The sequence below is a fragment of the Callorhinus ursinus genome, unplaced genomic scaffold (genome assembly GCF_003265705.2).
Source record: "Callorhinus ursinus isolate GAN/ISIS: 27379988/994484 unplaced genomic scaffold, GSC_fseal_2.0 scaffold9, whole genome shotgun sequence".
In the NCBI taxonomy this organism is placed as follows: domain Eukaryota; kingdom Metazoa; phylum Chordata; class Mammalia; order Carnivora; family Otariidae; genus Callorhinus; species Callorhinus ursinus.
In genome coordinates this window covers 31,511,556-31,530,647 of record NW_027397071.1, presented here as the reverse complement: position 1 = coordinate 31,530,647, position 19,092 = coordinate 31,511,556, and the positions used below count along the sequence as shown (strand labels likewise).

The 19,092-nt window shown below is 37.7% G+C and overlaps 1 protein-coding gene across 1 annotated transcript in view; it reads left to right on the top strand.

Annotated features, from left to right (window-relative positions):
* The first annotated feature begins 127 nt into the window (after nucleotides 1-127).
* PRKACB (protein kinase cAMP-activated catalytic subunit beta) overlaps nucleotides 128-19,092 on the top strand; it is a 116,808-nt gene continuing 97,843 nt past the window's right edge. Inside the window, exon 1 of the mRNA XM_025871953.2 lies at nucleotides 128-406. Within this exon, the coding sequence (XP_025727738.1) occupies nucleotides 361-406 (46 nt within the window). The 5' untranslated portion in view covers nucleotides 128-360. The remainder of the gene's footprint in view (nucleotides 407-19,092) is intronic.

The following is a 19,092-nucleotide window of genomic DNA, read 5'->3' as shown; positions in this document are numbered from 1 at the left end:
TCACTTCCGGCGCGCGCGCCAGCCGGGGGAGAAAGATCGGGGCTTGGGAGGGGAGGCGAGCAAGGGGGGCGGGGCGCGGGAAAGGGGAGTGTCTGCCCGCCGCCGCCGCTGCCGCCGCCGCCGCCGCCGCCGCCGCCGCCGCTGCCGCTGCCACAGCTGCTGCCTCCCGGGCTGAAGAGTTGGCCGAAGCCCTGCCCTCCGAACCGGTCCAGTTTTCCCGCCCGGACTCGGGGCGCCAAAGCCGGGAGCACTCACCGCTTTGATCGGTGCAGAAGCGGGACTTGCCTCAGCCTGTGGAGCGGCGGGGACGGCCCCAGCCCGCCTTCCCCTCCCTGACCCCTTCTTTCCATCGCCCCAGTCATGGGGAACGCGGCGACCGCCAAGAAAGGCAGCGAGGTGGAGAGCGGTGAGTCAAGGGCCGGGTCTGGGTACCCGCCGGGCGGGCGGGCGCGGGGCATCGACCGTCCCTCCGGGTCGGAGCCCCGAGGCCGCGGGCATGGTCCAGGCCTCGCAGCGGCCGCCGGTAGCTGCTTGTGGGGGCCCTAGGGACCAGCTGCCTTCCTCCTCCACAGCCTTCTCCCCGGCTCCGGCGTGAGGGCCGAGCGCGAAGGGCCGGATGGAGAGATCGAGGTAGAAGAGTGTTCCCCGAGACTCCCTTTCTCTTTAGAGCGAGGGGATGCACTCACTAGAACAATTCCCCAAATATGGTCCGGATAAAGAAGTCCCTTGTACCATCCCAACCCTCGCTTCCCCTACCCCCGACCACCTCTTTGGGAGCTACAGGTAGTGCTGTGGGCAGAGTTGGCTCTTTTCCCTCCATCGCTTGGGTCCAGCCCAATCTTATCACAGGGTAAGGGGCTGCTATTCTGGCTCTCTGCTGCAGGTAAGGTTAATTATGAGTAAGCAACTATGTTTTAGAGATCCTGCAGCTCTTCAGATTAGGAATGGAAGATATAACGAGACTAAACTGCAACTTTAGCCATGAAAAAGAGCAAGGCAGGTTTGCCTTTTCTTGTGACATTTCGAGACTCTCTTAGAGTGTCTGTAAAACTTAAAGGTCACTGGAAGTTAAAGTGCTTCCAGAGTAGGGTGAATTTCTTCTGACAGCTGAAAGTGCAGGCACCGTACACTTTACACCAAATAGTAAAAAATCATGCAAATTGAATTTCTGTATAGTTCAATCAATCAGTCAGGATGGTTGTGGAAAAAAATTGATGTGCCTTTGTAAGGTTCATCTCAGATTTTATAATTCAGAATGATAAGACAACAAATGGAATTTGTTATGTCACCAGGAGTAAATGACAGAATGCCAGATGATTTATTCAGGTTTGTGTAATTAGTATCTTTTAATGTTTCTATGTTTGTAACATGTTTTAGGTTAATTTTGTAATTTAGCATGAAGGAAAAAACTTTTTTTTTTCTGTATCAACAAAGCAGAATCAATTTGGAAAAATTTAGTCATTCATCTTGTTTAATGTGAATAATGAGATCAGATTATATGGTTTATGTTTCACCAGTGAGGTTTTGGTATTAATTTTCGGGAGCTCCAGAAAATTTTGATATACTGTCATACAAATTATCAATGACCATACTTTAGTATGTGATAGGGAAATTTTAAAAAGCCAATTTAGAGTTAGAACTTTATCTTTTCTTTTTTAACTGCACAAATGTAGTAACTGTACAGAAAGTATAGGAATGTGGAAAGTGTAAAGAATTATTTGTGTCTGATGGGTTATCATTTTTCCTTTTAAATTAAAGATAAAACATGTGCTAATTGTGTTACAAAGGAGTGTGCTTGGTAATTGAATCATTCAGTGATTTTCATTAGCAAGTACTGGCCTGTACAGTGTTTCTATTTTTAATAATGATAGTAGACTCTTCTCTGATCTATATATTTCCATTTTTAAGTTACCAAACTAACTCTCCCTGAGACAGTACTGATTTGAAGCTCAGAACTATGGGATAATCTTGGAATATTTACAGAAAACAGAATGGAAACTTTAAATGTTTATCTAAATATATTTGAATTATTCCTATAAACGAATTCTTTCCTGAGCTTTAACTATTAGTGACAGTCTATTTAGTAAGTATGTTAGGCAGCTTTTTATGTAAGTTTATTTATGGAAACTGAAGGTCAATATAGTAGTTTGAATAAATGTTGTGAAGTGATAAAAGAAAATAGCAAGTGATATCTCATAGGAACAGTTATTAGAAATGCCATGTGTTGATTACTTTGTAATATCATCTGGAGCAATGTTATCAGGTGTGTGTTGCTGCTGTTCTATAGTGAATAAAGAAAGTTTATTGATATCTCTTAAAACTTAATGAAAGGACAGCTTTTACCATTACAAACCTAACTGTTCTATATATTTTTACTTGAAAATACATGCCTTTCAAAATTTGAATGTAGTTATTTAAACTTCAGTTGATATATAACAGCATAAACTTTTAGAAATATGAGTAATCTTACAGATCAGCCTGTATAATGATTCCATTTCAAAGCCAAAGAGCCTGACCTTTGAAGAAACTGAAGTTGAGATCAGATTATTAGTGATACCAGAGTAAGGAATAGAATCTGGTGCTCTGACTCCATTCTGCCTCATGAAATAATCAATTAATACATGTATTTTCAAATGCCTGCAAAGTGTATTAGTTTCATTTGGAGACTCTAAGTGAAAGCTCAAGAAATCTATCTAGTGTAAGTGAGAAAATGTACTTATAAAAGTTAACCGAAGAGCAAAATATGGTAAGTTCTAAAATTATGGAAAGTGAAGTTAGAACTCTGAAAACTAACAATAGGAAAATGTTTGATTTGAAATGATTAAAATGTATAAGGTTGATTAAGATTTGAGGTTTGGTTAGGACCGTGCCTCATATGGGTGACTCTGGAGCTTCGGTATAAAAATATTCCAGAGGAATGAAGCTTTGACCATTTGGCGCCTCTGTTGTATTCTATTGAAATCTCTCTACTCTTAGAATGAAACATTTTCCAGGGTAGGACGTGGAGATGCCATTCTCACCTCCATACTTTTTGGAGATAACATTAAGTTGGGTACCTATTTTTCTACTCTAGTGAACTAGGAAATTGTATTGATATATCTTAAAACTTACTGAAAGAACATCTCTTACTATTACGTACCAACTGTTCTGTGTATTTATAAAAACTTATTTTCAGAAATAATGTGTTTCAAAATTTGAGTGTAGTTACTTAAACTTCCACTAATACACAGTAGCATAAATTTTAAATATATGAGTATATAATTCTCTGAGAAGTTATAAACTCTTGTCATTCAAAATTGTTTTTTTTTTTTAAAGATTTACTTATTTTGAGAGAGTGAGAATGAGAGAGAGAGAGAGAGAGAGTACATGAGAGCGGGGAGGGTTAGAGGGAGAAGCAGGCCCCCCGCTGAGCAGGGAGCCTGACGCGGGACACGGGACTCGATCCCGGGACTCCAGGATCATGACCTGAGCCGAAGGCGGTTGCTTAACCAACTGAGCCACCCAGGCGCCCCTCAAAATTGTTTTACTTATCCAGTCTCTCACTTCTTACTTTACCCACAGTCACCAACATAAAAAACAAATGCCACCATTTTAGCATGGGAAGGTTTTTTTGTGGTTTATTTCATTTTTTTTAAGAAAAACATTAGTCCCCACAGGTTGCCTGTGGGGCTTTGTATTACACTTTCATGGCAAAGGTGTTGAGGGCAATGGTTCGTGAAGTCCTGTTAGAGATTTGGATGCAGATTCTTCTATGACTGTAAGTGGTAGAGCCACCATGTAACCTAGTGTTTACATAATGATTTTGAATGTTTTCCAAAGTATCTCTCTGTCTTGAGAGCTTGAAGGTGAATAGAAATTAATCAAAGAAAGTCGCCAGTAGACTAGGTTCAACCAAAACACAAGTTTCATAACAACTTGCATTTTTGGAGGGCTTACTATGAACCAGGTTCTCTGTGTACTTTGCATGTATAATTTCACCTAATCTTTCCAGACTACTATGAAATAGTTTAATTATTTTTCCATTTTATAAATGAGGAAATGGAGGCTCAGAGAGCCTGAATGACTTGCCTAAATTTGTACAGCTAGGAAGTCAAGGAGCGGCATTTGAACCTAGGCAGCTTAACCCTGGACCCAAAATCCTAACCACCGTGCGAACAGTCTGTATGTATCCAATGGGAAAACTGATTCTGAGACACACAGAATAGCTTCGACTTCGCTTTGTTTCAGTTTATTATCAATTGTAGGGAATTTTGGTTGTTTTTAATAGTGACTTCATTTGTATGTATTAAGTATCTTAAACGAGAGAGTTATTTTTCTTGTACTGTTCTCTAGATTCAGTTTCCTCATCTGTAAAATGAGGATGAAGGATTAAATCATCTTGAAAATCTTTTCAGATTTGATATGGTGTAATTTCAAATTAAGCCATATAAATTAAATTATATGCCTAAACCCTACAAATATTTGTATTTGTATTTAATTATCTTTCTCATTTGTAAATGTATACTTTCCCTTCCTGATAAATAGCCAATTAAAACATTACTATTTAAACTTGTATTGCCATTTTAAAAAGTATTTAGAAATTTGCATTTTGGTTTAGAGTAGTACTATCCAGTCAGACTTTCTGTGTGGTGGAAATGTTTCTGTGTTGTCTGATGTAGTAGTCACTAGCTGTATGTGGCTATTGAGCAGTTGAAATGTGACCAGGGCAGTTTAGAAACTGAATTTTTAACTTAAACGTGGCTGTTAATGTTTGGTATATTGGACAGCACGGGTTTAGAACATAGCTGTCTTTATATGTAATAAAAATGCCAACCCATCTTTTCATCATCTTTGGAATTTGGATCCTCACAAGTATGTGTCTGTCGATGAACGGAATGCTGGACTTATCTTTTCTCATACTAGGAATTAACTTATTTCTAAAGCATTTCCCCTTTATAACTTTAGTGAACAGATTACTACAGTAATTTGTATATAATCTGTAAAGTTAACTACAAAGTTAATTTCTCTTGGGTTCTACTAGAATTATTTTTTTTTTTTAGTTTTTAATACTGAATCTCAGTGAAAATATTTTTATTGAAAATTTTTGTAGATTTAAATGTTGATTAGGAAAAATTTAGTGATCTCATATGTTACTCATGTCTTTAAAGGTTTTAATTATCGGATATTTTTAAGGGAAAATCAGTAGCAGATATTTGTTCCAATTTACTGGATTGGCAGAAGTACTTGGGAATAGTTTTCGAGTTAAAAATTTTTGAAAAAGAAAAAAGGTCATAACAAACAGCAACACTATTTAAATAATAAATACATATTATCTCATCCAGTTATGTGATTTTGTAATTCATTTTGTGCGGATCATCTAATGCATAAAATCATCTCATGTTCAGGAACCATTTTTTCCATTCTCCTGGTCAGTGTCCTTTACTTAGGATATAGACAGATTGTTGCGTTTCATTGCCGGTAGCAGGATAATTAAAGACATGAAAGCCAGCTTAGAAAAGTTAAGCCATAGTTTATTTAACATGTGCAGAAGCAGCATATGAAAAGATCCTAGGTAAGCCAGGATAGTTATTAAAATCCTTCAGATAGTCAGGAGTTGACCATAAATCATTTTGATATTCCATTAAATCAATAAAATAAAACAATTAGTATAATTTACAAAATTATCTGTTTATCTAGGTGATATTAATGTTACTTCACATATGTGCCCAGATTTTTTCAGAGGAATAAATCTTAAGTTTATAATGAAGAAAAATATGTTAAATAGAAAAATGTGGAATTTATGGGAGTAAATATACCATAGTCAGTACCAAATTATTTTGAGTTTTTTAATTTAAAAATATTCCTTCAAGAGTATCTATATGGTGGGCGCCTGGGTGGCTCAGATGGTTAAGCATCTGCCTTCGGCTCAGGTCACGATCCCGGGGTCCTGGGATCGAGTCCCGCATCGGGCTCCCTGCTCCTTGGGAGCCTGCTTCTCCCTCTCTCTCTCTCTCTCATGAATAAATAAATAAAATCTTTAAAAAATATTCAAAAAAAAGAGTATCTATATGGTTATTTTCTTTGTTGGCTCATTCATTCATTCCACATAATTGAGTTCTTAATATATGATGGACTCTATGCAAATCTATGGGAGTAAAGATTGAATATGACACAGTACCTGTTCCAGAGTGCCTGTATTCCAACAGGGGAGACATACTAGTCAACAAATTAATGGGGGGAAATAACTGTTACAAATACTTTCATAAAAGCTCAGTGGGGAAACCAGTAGAAAGTATGATCATTTCCACTGGCATGGGGAGGGTGAGATTCAAAAAGGACTTCAAAGAGGAAGTGGGCTCTGAGTTGAATATTGAAAATGGTAAATGTTCAACAGCAGGATTCCAGGGGAAGTGTGTTCTGAGTAGGAGGAACACAGCAGAGATGCCGAGGAGTGAAACAAAACGGGATTTACAGGAAAAGGAAAGTCAGTTGTCTATTACGACTGACAGAGGGTAGAGCTGGTGGTAGGGAAGAGGGAAAATTGTATAACGGAAGGTAAGTCTAAAGAAGTGGACAGAGGCCATGTAATGGAGAGGTTTTGAATCCTATCCCATAGATATTAGGGAGCTTTTGTAGGCTTTGTAATAGGGAGAGACATGATCAAATTTGGGTTTTAGAGAGCTCACTTTGGCAGTAATGTGAAGACAAGTCACTGTGGAACAAGTGGAGTAGAGGCAGGATGATCAATTAGAAGACTCTAATGCAAGTAAGGGAATTTGAGGGTCTGAATCGAGGTGGTAGGGGTCGGGATGCAGGAAAAAATCTGAAATTTGATACCTTTGGAAAATGAAAATGAGCAAACTGTACTTGGAGAATGAGGAAAAAGAGGATTTGGGAATAACACCCAAGTTTTCAGCTTCTGTGCCTTAGTGGATGGGTTGTGATTCCAGTAATAGAGTCAGGAAATGAATCCAAGGCGTGGCGCAGAATTGGGGGGCATATTGAATTCAGGATGCCTATGGCATTTCTGGGAAAAATGATATCTGATTGGTGGTTTTGTATGTGTATTGTCTTTAATTCTCCCAGCCATGGGAGAAAGTGACCTTGGATGGTCAGAGGATCTGTTCCATATAACATCCTCATTTTGCTCCCTTTTTTAAGGTCAGCTGTTTAGAAACTATAGAACTACAACATCTGACATAATTCCTATGGCTACTAAAAGCTTAGCTTTTTTTGTTTTGAAAAGAGTAAAAGCTAAAGCACTGATGAAAATGGTGTAACATTTGAAGAAACACAGTAATTTAAAATCAGATAAAATACTGCTTTCATAATAAAAGTGTGCATCCTGTAAGCTATTGAGTTTTGTAGAGCCATGTGTAATAGTGGAAAGAAAATGTAAAATACAGAACCAGTATATTTTACTAAGTAGATATCAGTTTTCTTCTCCCAGAGTGCTTTCAAATAGATATTAAAAAGTTGGGATATAATTTAGTAGTAAGAACATGAACTTAGAATAAGAAAAGTCTAGATTCTGTTTTCTAATACTTTCTATTACTTCACTTTGAACAAGTGTTTGTTTTAATGTCTCCAAGCTATACTGTAAAATTGAGAAGGATGGATTTGATAATAAGGCTGTGGTCTTTTCCAGTTTTATACTCCAATGATTCCAGTATATTTATTAAGAGAAAGAATGTACATTTAAAAAGTACCAAGACTTGGGGATAAATTATAGAAGGTTTTCACAAAATTATGTGGGTAGAGAAGTGGCAAATGAGCCTCAATGTGAGCACATATAAGATACTGACTGTATTTAGGAAATTTTTTTTTTTACCTGTACTTAAAGAATGATAGCGTCTGAATTTTTGACCTAGGAAACAAATTTATGAATCACCATACTAATCTTTGAAGATATTCTCATGTTCTACTACAGGTAAAGGGATCATTTAAATGTTGGAAATAAAACAAAGCAATCTGCTATTAATGTAAAACCCTTAGCATACTATATGTAGTTGGGTATTTTTTATGATTTTTTTTATTTCTTTAAAGATTTTATTTATTTGGGAGGGAGAGAGAGAAAGGGGGGGGAAGGGGCAGACCGAGAGGGAGAGGCAGACTCCCCACTGAGCATAGAGCCCAGCTCAGGGCTCAATTCCAGGACCCCGAGATCATGACCTGAGCTGAAGTCAGACGTTTAACCAAATGAGCCACACAGGTGCCCCAGTTGTGATGTTTTGTATGTAGCAGAAACAGGGAAAGTTAAGATCAGAGGCAGCTAGTAGGGGAAGAGAATGGAAGGTCTATTGTATGAGAGTAAACTAAACAAAAACAAAACAGAACTTTTCAAACTAGAACAGTTATGGCTACATGACTGTAATGTATAGGTCAAGTAGCATTGACAGAAAATCTGGGACTGTTCACCTAAATTTGAAATACTAGAACTCATGGGATTTTCCTCAAAACTTATAAAAGCTAGTTGTAGAGCAAATAAAATGCCAAATACCTTGGTAAACTAGGCTTAGAGAATAAATATATTTAACTGCTTTTTAATCATTTATGTTTAAAGGTAAAAACATTTGTGCTTATAAATTCAGCTAATATTTTTAGCAACTTAAAAATTGCTAGAGACAACCATGAGAGACGATGGACTCTGAAAAACAAACTGAGGGTTCTAGAGGGGAGGAGGGGGGGGGATGGGTTAGCCTGGTGATGGGTATTAAAGAGGGCACATTCTGCGTGGAGCACTGGGTGTTATGCACAAACAATGAATCATGGAACCCTACATCAAAAACTAATGATGTAATGTATGGTGATTAACATAACAATAAAAAATTTTAAAAAATTGCTAGAAAGTTTTAATGCTTTTTTACTCTTCTTATAGGTTAAAAAAACCCCTTCAGTTCCTTACCAACTTCTGAAAAAGTCATCAGTATTAACAGATAAACCTTTTTCTTACTTTTGAGGTTTATTAGTGTAAAGCAAATAATAAATTGTTTCCCCTGATATGGAGGTATAGCTTAAACTTTTACTTTAATCTTCTAATTCATCCAGTTATTTAATTTTTAAAAATTTCTTGGGGACGGGAGATAAAGAGTTGCCTTTATATAGCTCATAGTCATTTGGACGACTTAAATAAGTAAAAGCATAATTTTGTAGGAAGCATAGTATAGGATGTTTCCTATAGTAATAATTTGATTTTTAACTTTTTGGTTGTCATGTAAATTAGATTCAGTAATGTTCTGTATCTGTGCGGATGATTTTCTGAGTCAAATTTGGGACTCTTTTAAAGAGAGAAATGCACTAACTGACAATTCACAATGTTGGATGATACACTAGCACGTTTGACATTAAAGCTGCATTAGAAAATCCGGTGTAGATATTATATCTTATCTGACTTGCTATTTACAAGGTAAAAAGTCCCAGGTTTTATAGCCATGATTTAAGGTTGTATTCCCTGCTGCCTACTATTCATATAACATTAACTTTTCAATGGCTTTTGAAATTTTTGTTTTCTTGTAAAATAACTGTTGAATCTAAACCTTAAGTCCTTGACAAATCTGTATTCTCCATCTGGACTTTGTCCTCAAAAAATTAAAGATATTGTCTTGAGATCTCACTTTAGAGTCCTACTTAATAAAATGAGTATTCAGTTTCTATATTATTCTTAAGTAAATGACCATATTGCATTAGCAGACCATTGTCTGTGAGCCACAAGAGAACATGTTTGTACAGGTATTACTTAGCTTCTTTTGTAGGAGCTAGTTCTGCTAATAATTTAGCCCCTCTAATCCAAGGAGGAACTTCCTAGCTGAGTAGGAGCCATGAAAGGTTAAACGGGAAGAGTGTGAATCCCTCTTTGGGCTATAGTCTTGAAGTTACTAAATAAGGTATAGTTCATCTGGTAGAATGACAGAGACAGAACAGTCATTTATTTGTCATTCATTCAATCCTTTAGTCATTCTCAGTCAGTATTTATTGAGTGCCTGCTGTGTACCAGACTCTGTGCTAGTCCACAAATGCAAATATGTGCGTAAAAATAAGAATTGGTTCCTATTTTAAGCTGGGAGACAGATACATACAAATATTTATGATAAAATGTGCAGTGATACCTTTATCATAAGATTGATACTGGGGTGAAAATACAACATAGGAGTTTATATAAGAATAAGTATAGAATTTCTGAGATCATCTTGGGAGATAGACTGTAACTGAAATAGAAACTGGCTTTGAGTCCATTTTGGAGATGTTTATGTTTGTGATTGTAGCAGCTGTTTCTCCAACTATGCATTGTGATCTGTAAGGGCAGAGATAGTATCTGTCTTTTTAGTGTTTTAATCCCTAAAATTTGGCACATTTCCTAGCTCATAGTGGAAACTAAAATCATGGATAGTTAAATGGATAAAAAATTCAAGCCTCTTGTAGAAGTGTTTACTCCCCATCTCTCCCCTCAGTTGGCCGGTACGTTCTCTGCAATGTATTGACTATTTGGGCCTGTTAGTTGATTTTCTTGATAAGAGGATACCTCTTTCTCTCTTCTTAGCATATAGTAATTTGACATTTATATGTCAAAATTATGTCACTTTTAATTGGTACAGAGAGATTGGTCTCAGACTTCAGGTAGAAAGACATTAGATTAGGAAAAACTCCTAGGCTCCCAATTTCTTGAAAAATCCCTGCTCATTTGAGGCCTGCTATCTATAGTCTGAATGGTTGTGTCTCCCCAAAATTCATATGTTGAAATCCTACCCCCCAAGGTGATACTATTAGAAGGTGCAACCTTTTGGAGGTGATTAGATCATGAGGGCAGAGCCCTCATCAATGAGATCAGTGCGCCTACAAGAGAGGCCCAGGAAAACCCCCTTGCCCCGCTGCCGGAGGAGGCCATTTTGAGCAGACGGCCGTCGGGAGGAGTGGGCTCTTAACCAGACAATCTGCCAGCACCATAATCTTGAACTTTCAGGCTTCAGACCTGTGAGAAATACATTTCTTTTGTTTATAAGTCACCCCGTCTATGATATTTTGTTAGAGCAGCCCAAACAGGACCAAGACAGGGCCTGTACTATTAAGCTGTACTACAATGTTCCTATCCTGTTGTTTTCATTTACCAATCTCTTGTTCACTTCTCTTTGTTCATCAAAAGCTTTGGCACCTGGCTCACAATCTTTCTCTATACTCTAAGCCCTGCATTTATCCTAGGTGGCTTCAAATTCTATGTGGTGGACCCATTCCTTACCATGCATCCCAGTTCCTTGACCACATTATCTCCTATCCCCTTCTGTTCACTTCATTTCAAATAGCCAGTCTCACCAAGAATCTTATCATATTTATTAACTGCTCAAGAATCACTAATGTATGCATGCCATTTTCTCATCACAACGTCCTCTCCTTTTTCTTTGCTCTTTAAGTATTCTCACTATTATTCTTCATCAAAATCTTTCATCCATTCATCCATTGTGTCTCTCATCTCTTCATTTTCCTTCTTAACCAGTTTGATTACATGGTCGCCAGGATCTGTTGCACTTTTGTCTTTTTATCACATCTTTCTGACAAAAATCTAACTGATAAACTCAACTATCTGCTTTCTCAGTGCTTTCCGTTAAGAGCTAAAAAACCACTAGAGAAAACCACGTAAAAGGGCAGTATAAATTCAGCCTAAATAGGCTATCAACATGATTTGACAATTCTACCATATTTCTCTGATCAACACTGTCCCATTCTTTATAATTTCTATTTTATTCTCTTCACACTTCTGAATCCCCATTATCTCTCTCATTCTAAGAGATGATCTTGCCTCAGATCTCACAAAGAAAATAAAATATATCAGACAAGAACCCCTTCACCTTCTTTCTATCAAACATGCACACCTCCTAGATTTTAACTTATCTTGTTATTTTGTTTTAATAGAAGAATTGTCTGTTCTATTTATCTGTTGTTATATCACATATCACTCCTTCATTTAGTGGCTTAAAGCAATGATAACATTTATTTTGCTTAGGAAAGTACAGTTTGGGTAGAGCTCTACAAGGACACCTCATCTCTGCTTTATTTGATAGCAGCTAGCTCAGCTCAAAGGCTAGAGCCTAGAATCACCAAAAGACTTGCTCACTTTTTCTTGTTGTGCTGGCTGTAGGTAGTTGGAACATTAGCTGGGAGTTTCGGCTGGCACATCTACACATGGCCTCTACGTGTGGCGTGGGCTTTGTTATGGTGGCTGAGTTCTAAGGGAACGGGAGAGAGCCAGGTGGAAGCTGTATCACCTTTTATGACCTAGCCTCTGAAGTCAAGCAGTGTCATTTCTGCTGCCTTCTATTGTAAGTCACTTAGATGAGTCCATATTTGAAGGAAGGTGAATTAAATTCCATCCTCTGATGGGAGGAGTTTAAATGACTTTTTTGACCTGTTTTAAAAGCCACTATATGATGATACATCTTCCTTTACAAGGCCAATCCCTCCACCATTACTTTGGATCCCTTACTGCTTTCCCAGGGACCTTATGCTATTACATATTCTTCTCTTTTTATAGTCAACCTGCTTTCTTTTCATTTGTTTCTAAATTAGACCCTGTTTTCTTTACCTTTCTGTTTTGCTTTTTGACTCTACATTGTCTCCCTTTTTCATCTCTTACGTAATAAAGTGAACTTTTCCTACGTGCCAGACACTGTTAGCGCTGCATGTATAATAACTCATTTAATCTTCACAACCCTTTGAGATAGGAACTATGATTGCTCTTATTTTATACAAGAAGAAATTTAGGCACAGAGAGGTTAGGTAACTTGTCCAAAGTTATATTGTTAGTAAGCAGTGAAGCTAGCGTTTGAACCCAGGAGGTCTGACTCTAGAGTCTGTTCCTAACCACCACACCATATTGGCCACTTTTCTAAAAATTTGTAATTTTTTTTTTCATTTACCTATCTCTTTTGTAATAATATTTCCAGTGATAGAAAACTCATTACTCTGTAAGGCAATATATCAGTCAGGGCTACACCAGAGAAACAGAATCAGTAGGATATACATTAAGAGATATATTGCAAGCAGTTGACTTAACTTATTGTGGGAGCTGGCTAGGCAAGTCCAAAGGGCAGGTCTAAAATCCACAGGCATTTAGGAAGGGCAAGCTGGAACTCTTGGGTGGGCTGAAGCTGCAGTCCACAGGCTGAATTTCTTCAGGGAAGCTTTAGTTCTGCTCTTGCCTTTCAACTGATTGAATCAGACCCACCCAGATTATCTAGGATAATCTTTTTTACTTAAAGTAAACTGATTATAGGCTTTAATCACATCTAAAATATACCTCTACAGCAACACCTAGATTAGTGTTTGCCTGAATATTTAGAGACTACCCTAGCCAAGTTGACACAAAAGTGATCATCACTGGCATTTTTTTTTTTTTTTTAAACCCTGGGGTGGGTTTGGGGTGGTCAGCGGCTTTCGTTTTCCCAAGCTACGAATGGAACTTCTGTTTTCTTTTCAATATTCATGTATTTATTGATCACTCCTGCCCCCCTTCAACTCTGCCCCACCCCATTACCACACCCAAAAGGATTTCATGTGTTTTGCATTTGAAGATATCTACATAAAACATACTACCTTTAAAACAAAATTTTAAAAATAAATAAGAGCCTCAAAATAAAAGGTAGAGCAGTGATTGAACTGAAAACCCTATGCTGAAGCTAGTTACTGTATTTGAGCATAAAATTAGCACTCTTTACGTGGCAAGGGAGTTACATAGTATAGATATCTCTTTCCCAAATTAACAGATACTCTAATAAGAATTTAGCATCAAATTCTAAAAGGAAATTAATCTATATAAATACAAGGAGCATTGGCCTACATAATTAACAAGATAATTATTACTTAATAAAAGAGAGAATTCTCTCTAGATTCCTAGGTACAAGAAGGAGGGTTTCAGAGAGATGGATAGTTATTATTGTTGCTGTTATTTTGGTAATTCTTATTTATATCTTGACCTTTTTTTATCCTCTTTTGATAAATAAAATTTAAAATGCTATAAGGTCCTTTACTAAGACACAGATTTAAAGTGATGCCTCAAGACCTTTAATCTGACTAAACATCTTACCTTAAGTGTGTGTCTCATGGATGCTCTGATGTAAGACACTTGGGATTTACAGAAATAAGGACGTTCGTTGTCTTATACCAGCTTAATGTGAGGCACAAGGTAGAGAAAGGTGTCTCAGAAAGAAACATGGATGCAGCTTTTGTCTATTGAAGTTGATTATAATTTGATAATAAGAAACTTAGTCTATTATTATTATTATCAAAGTATAGTTGACTTACAATATTCTATTAGTTTCAGGTATATACAACATAGTGATTCAATATTTATATGTATTACAAAATGATCACCACAATAAATCTAGCTACCATCTGTCATCATACAAAATTGTTACAGATTATTAGCTATATTCTTTCTGCTATACATTGTATCCCTTGTCTTATTTATTTTAAAACTGGAAGTTTATACCTTTTAATCCCTCATCCCTATTTGCCCATCCCCCACACCCACTTCCCCTCTGGCATCCACAGATTGTTTGTATCCATGAGTCCGTTTCTGTTTGGGATTTTTTTGTTGTTGCTGTTAATTTATTTTATTTTTTATTTTTCACATATAAGTGAAATCATATGGTATTTGTCTTTATCTGACTTATTTCACTTAACATAAAACTTTTTGGGCCAAGTTGTTGGGATGTTGTCACAATGGCAAGATTCAATTCTTTTTTATGGCTGAGTAATATCCATTATATTTATTAATTTGTTGAGGTATGTTCTCTCTATAAACACTATGTTGAGTTTTTATCATAATGGATGTTGAATTTTATCAAATGCTATTCTGCATCTGTTGAGATGATCATATGAATTTTACTCCTTCACTTTGTTTGTAGTTTATCATATTGATTGATTTGTGGATATTGAACATCCTTGCATCCCTGGAATAAATCCCAGTTGATAAGGGTGATGATCCTTTTAATGTATTGTTGAATTTAGTTTATTAATATTTTGTTGAGGATTTTTGTATCAGTGTTCATCAGGGATATTGGCCTTCAATTTTCTTTGTTGTGGTGTCCTTTTCAATTTTTTTGCAATAGTTTGAGAAGGATAGGCATTAAGTCTTCTTTAAATGTTTGGTAGAATTCACCTGCGAAGCCATCTGGTCCTGGACTTTATTGATTGGGAGTTTTTTCATTACTGATTCAGATTCATTACTAGTAATTAGTCTGTTCAGATTTTCTGTTTCTTCTTGATTCAGTTTTGGAAGATTGTATGTGTCTAGGAATTTATCCATGTCTTTTAGGTTGTCCCATCTGTTGGCATATACTTGTTCATAGTTGTCTCCTTGGACCCTTTGTATCTGTGGTACAAGTTGTAACTTGTCTTTCATTTCTTATTTTGTTTATTTGGTCCTTCCTTTTTTTCTTGAGAGTCTGGCTAAAGGTTTATCAGTTTCATTGATCTCTTCAAAGAACCAGCCATAGTTTCATTGATCTTTTCTATTGTTTTGTTCGTCTCTATTTCATTTATTTCCCCTCTGATCTTTATTATTTCTTTCCTTCTATTAACTTTGAGCTTTGTTTGTTCTTTATCTAGTTCTTTTAGGCGTAGGGTTAGATTATTTATTTGAGATTTTTCTTGTTTCTTGAAGTGGGCCTGTATCACTGTAACTTCCCTCTTAGAACTGCTTTTGTTGCATCCCATAGATTTTGTATTTTGTGTTTCCTTTTTCATTTGTCTCCATGTATTTTTTTAAAGTTTCTCTTTGATTTCTTTGTGGACTCACTGGTTGTTTAGTAACATGTTGTTTAGCCTCTATGTGTTTCTGTGTTTTTTTCCAGATGATTTTACTACTTTTGTCTTTTAATCTTCATACTAGCTATGCAGGCAGTTGGTCCACTACCTTTACTGTATGTTTACCTTCACTAGCAAGAACTTTTCTTTCATAATTTTTTTCTTTCTAGTTATGGCCTTTTCTTTTTCATTTAAGGAAGATCTTTAATATTTCTTCTAAGGCCACTTTGGTGTTGATGAACTCCCTTAGCTTTTACTTGCTTGGGAATCTTATTTCTCCTTCAATTCTGAGCTATAATCTTGCTGGGTAGAGTAATCTTGGTTATAAGTTTTTTTCCTTTCAGCATTTTGAATATATTATGCCAGTCACTTCTGGCTTGTAAAGTTTCAGCTGAAATATCAACTGATAGCCTTATGCAGGTTCCCTTGTATGTGATTAGTTTTTCTCTTGCTGCTTTTAAAATTCTCTCTTCAACTATTGACACTTTGATTATTTGTCTTGGTGTGGATCTCTTTAGGTTCATCTTATCTGGAACTCTCTTTGTCTCTTGGATTTGGATATCTGTCTCCTTCACCAGGTTAGAGAAGTTTTCAGCCAATATTCTTTCAAATAGGTTTTCTGTTTCTTTCTCTATTCTCTTCCTGGGGCTCCTATAATGCAAATGTTAGTATGTGTGAGTTATGACAGAATTTCCTTAAACTATCCTCATTTTTTAAATTCTTTTTTCTTACTGTTGTTCAGAATGATTGATTTCCACTGCCCTGTCTCCCAGATTGCTGATCTGTTCATCTGCATCATCTAATCTGCTGTTGATTCCCTCTAGTGTATTTTTCATTTTGGTTGTTGTATTCTTCAGTTCCAATTGGTTCTTTTTTATATTTTTTTATCTCTTTGTTGAAGTTTTCACTGTGTACCTTCTTTTTCTCACTTTGGTATCTTCATAACCATTACTGAAACTCTTTCTCTAGTAGATTTGTTATCTCCATTTCATTTCATTCTTTTTCTGAGGTTTTGTCTTGTTTTTTAACTTGGAACATATACCTCTGTCTTCTCATTTTGCCTAAGTCTGTTTTTTCTATGTATTAAGTAGATCAGTTATGTCTTCCTGGTGAAGGAGTGGCTTTATACAGAAGATGTCTTATGGAGCACAGTAGTGTAAACATTCCTGGTCACCATAACCAGGTGCCCCAAGAGTGACCTGTGTGGGCTGTGTGGACCCTCCTGTTGTGACTGGGTTGTGATTGGTACACTCATGGTACATGGAACTTTCCCCCAGCATAGCTGTCTGCAAGGTCTAGCCATGACTGCTTCAGCCAGCTAGTGTGTGTGTCTGGCCCCATGTCCATCTGGCTGAGAAGCTTGGCTGTAAGTAACTATTGCAGGTGAACTACTGTGTGGGGTTAGCCCCTAGCAAGGCTGGCCTCAAGGCCCAGCTGCCATATCTTTAGGGGCCTAGGTGGTTGGGGCAGTCCTTTGGCATGGTTCACTTCAAGGTTGAGCTATGATTGTTGTAGGTATTCTAGTGTGCCAGACTGGCCCCCTAGGGGAGGGGTGCTTGGGAGAGGCTTTGGTGCTGGCCCAGGCCACTCACCAGGAGGTACTCTGGACCAGGTGGGTGATTGACTGAAGTGATTCTGCAGGGGAATGTGGGAGTGGGGTGAGCAGTGCTAGTGCAGTAGATGGAGAGTGTCAGAAATGGCACCCACCAGCACTGAGCTAGCTAGGAAGAAGGGAAGTGCCAAAAGAAAAAAAATGGTGCTTCTCTGGCACATGCCCTAAAATTAGTCAATAACTAATTGATCTCCTTCATGTGTTACCCAGGGGTTTTTTAAACTGCTGCCTCTGCCCTGCTACTTGGAGTGAGTGAGATTGTGCACTTGCCCTTTAAGAGCAAACTCTTAATTTCCTACTATCCCCCAGCTCCCCTGGACATAAGCTGGGGAAGTTTTCAAAGCCAGGAGTTGTGGGGGCTTGTCTTACTGGTGCAGGTACCCTGGGCTTTGAAGCCTAATGAGGGGCTCCTTCCCCTCATTCCTCAGGGAGGACTTGTTTGATTGTGATATCCCTCCTGCTTGTAGGTCCTCATACTGAGGGTATGGTTCCTAACTGAACGACATCTCCACCCCTCCTAACCCTCTCAATGTGGCTTTTACTTTATATCCTTAGTTGTGTATGATTAGTTCTGCTAGTGTTCAGTTCATTCCTAGAGATAATTGTTCTATATGTAGTTATAGATTTTGGTGTGTCCCTGGGAGGAGGCAGCTCATCCTACTCTGCCATCTTGGTCCCACCCCCTAACCCACAGAGTTTTAACAGAAGTTTTATCTCATTGATTAAAAGGGGCAGAGAGAGTTCATAATGAAAAGAAGCTTGTGAGCTCTCAACCTCCTGTGAAAAGGATGCAGGCTCAGAAGCTATTCGGCTCTAAACACTGGCCATTTCTTATGGAAAATGAAAAGATGACTCAGAGGATGCAGCCAAGAAGCCAGAGAGTAGAGCTAAGAGACATGGAGAACCACTGCAGGACTAATCAAGGAACTGATGACATGTGCCCCACTGGATTTCAGAATTGTTATTGACCAATGACTGTTATGTTCTCTGGTTTTCTCCCTTTTTGAATGGGGAAAAAAAACACTGCAATTTTCATATTCTTTCCTGACCATTGTATATTAGGTGTGTGTTGGGCAGTTAACTTGTATCTTTAGTTTATTCATCTTCAGGTTGGAGGAATTGTACCTGAGAAGCTGCAACCAAGAAACTGGATCTGAGAAGCCTCATATATATAACTGTACCTGATTTAGTTTAGGTCCTGGACATTGAGCTGATGTTGTAATGTGATGAGACTTTTGGGCCTTGGGAGGGTTTGAATACATTTTGAAAATGAAGAACTGTACAGCATCAGGGAAATACAAATCAAAACCTCCATGAGATACCACCTCACACCAGTCAGAATAGCTAAAATTAACAAGTCAAGAAACGACAGATATTAGCAAGGATGCGGAGAAAGGAGAATCCTCCTACAGTGTTGGTGGGAATGCAAGCTGGTGTGACCACTCTGGAAGACAGTATGGAGGCTCCTCAAAAAGTTGAAAATAAGAGCTACCCTACAACCCAGCAATTGCACTACTGAGTATTTACCCCAAAGATACAAATGTGATCTGGAGGGACACGTGCACCCCAGTGTTTATAGCAGCAATGTCCACAATAGCCAGACTATGGAAAGAGCCTAGATGTCCATCAACAGATGAACGGATAAAGAAGATGTGGTGTACACACACACACACACACACACACACACACACACACACACACACACA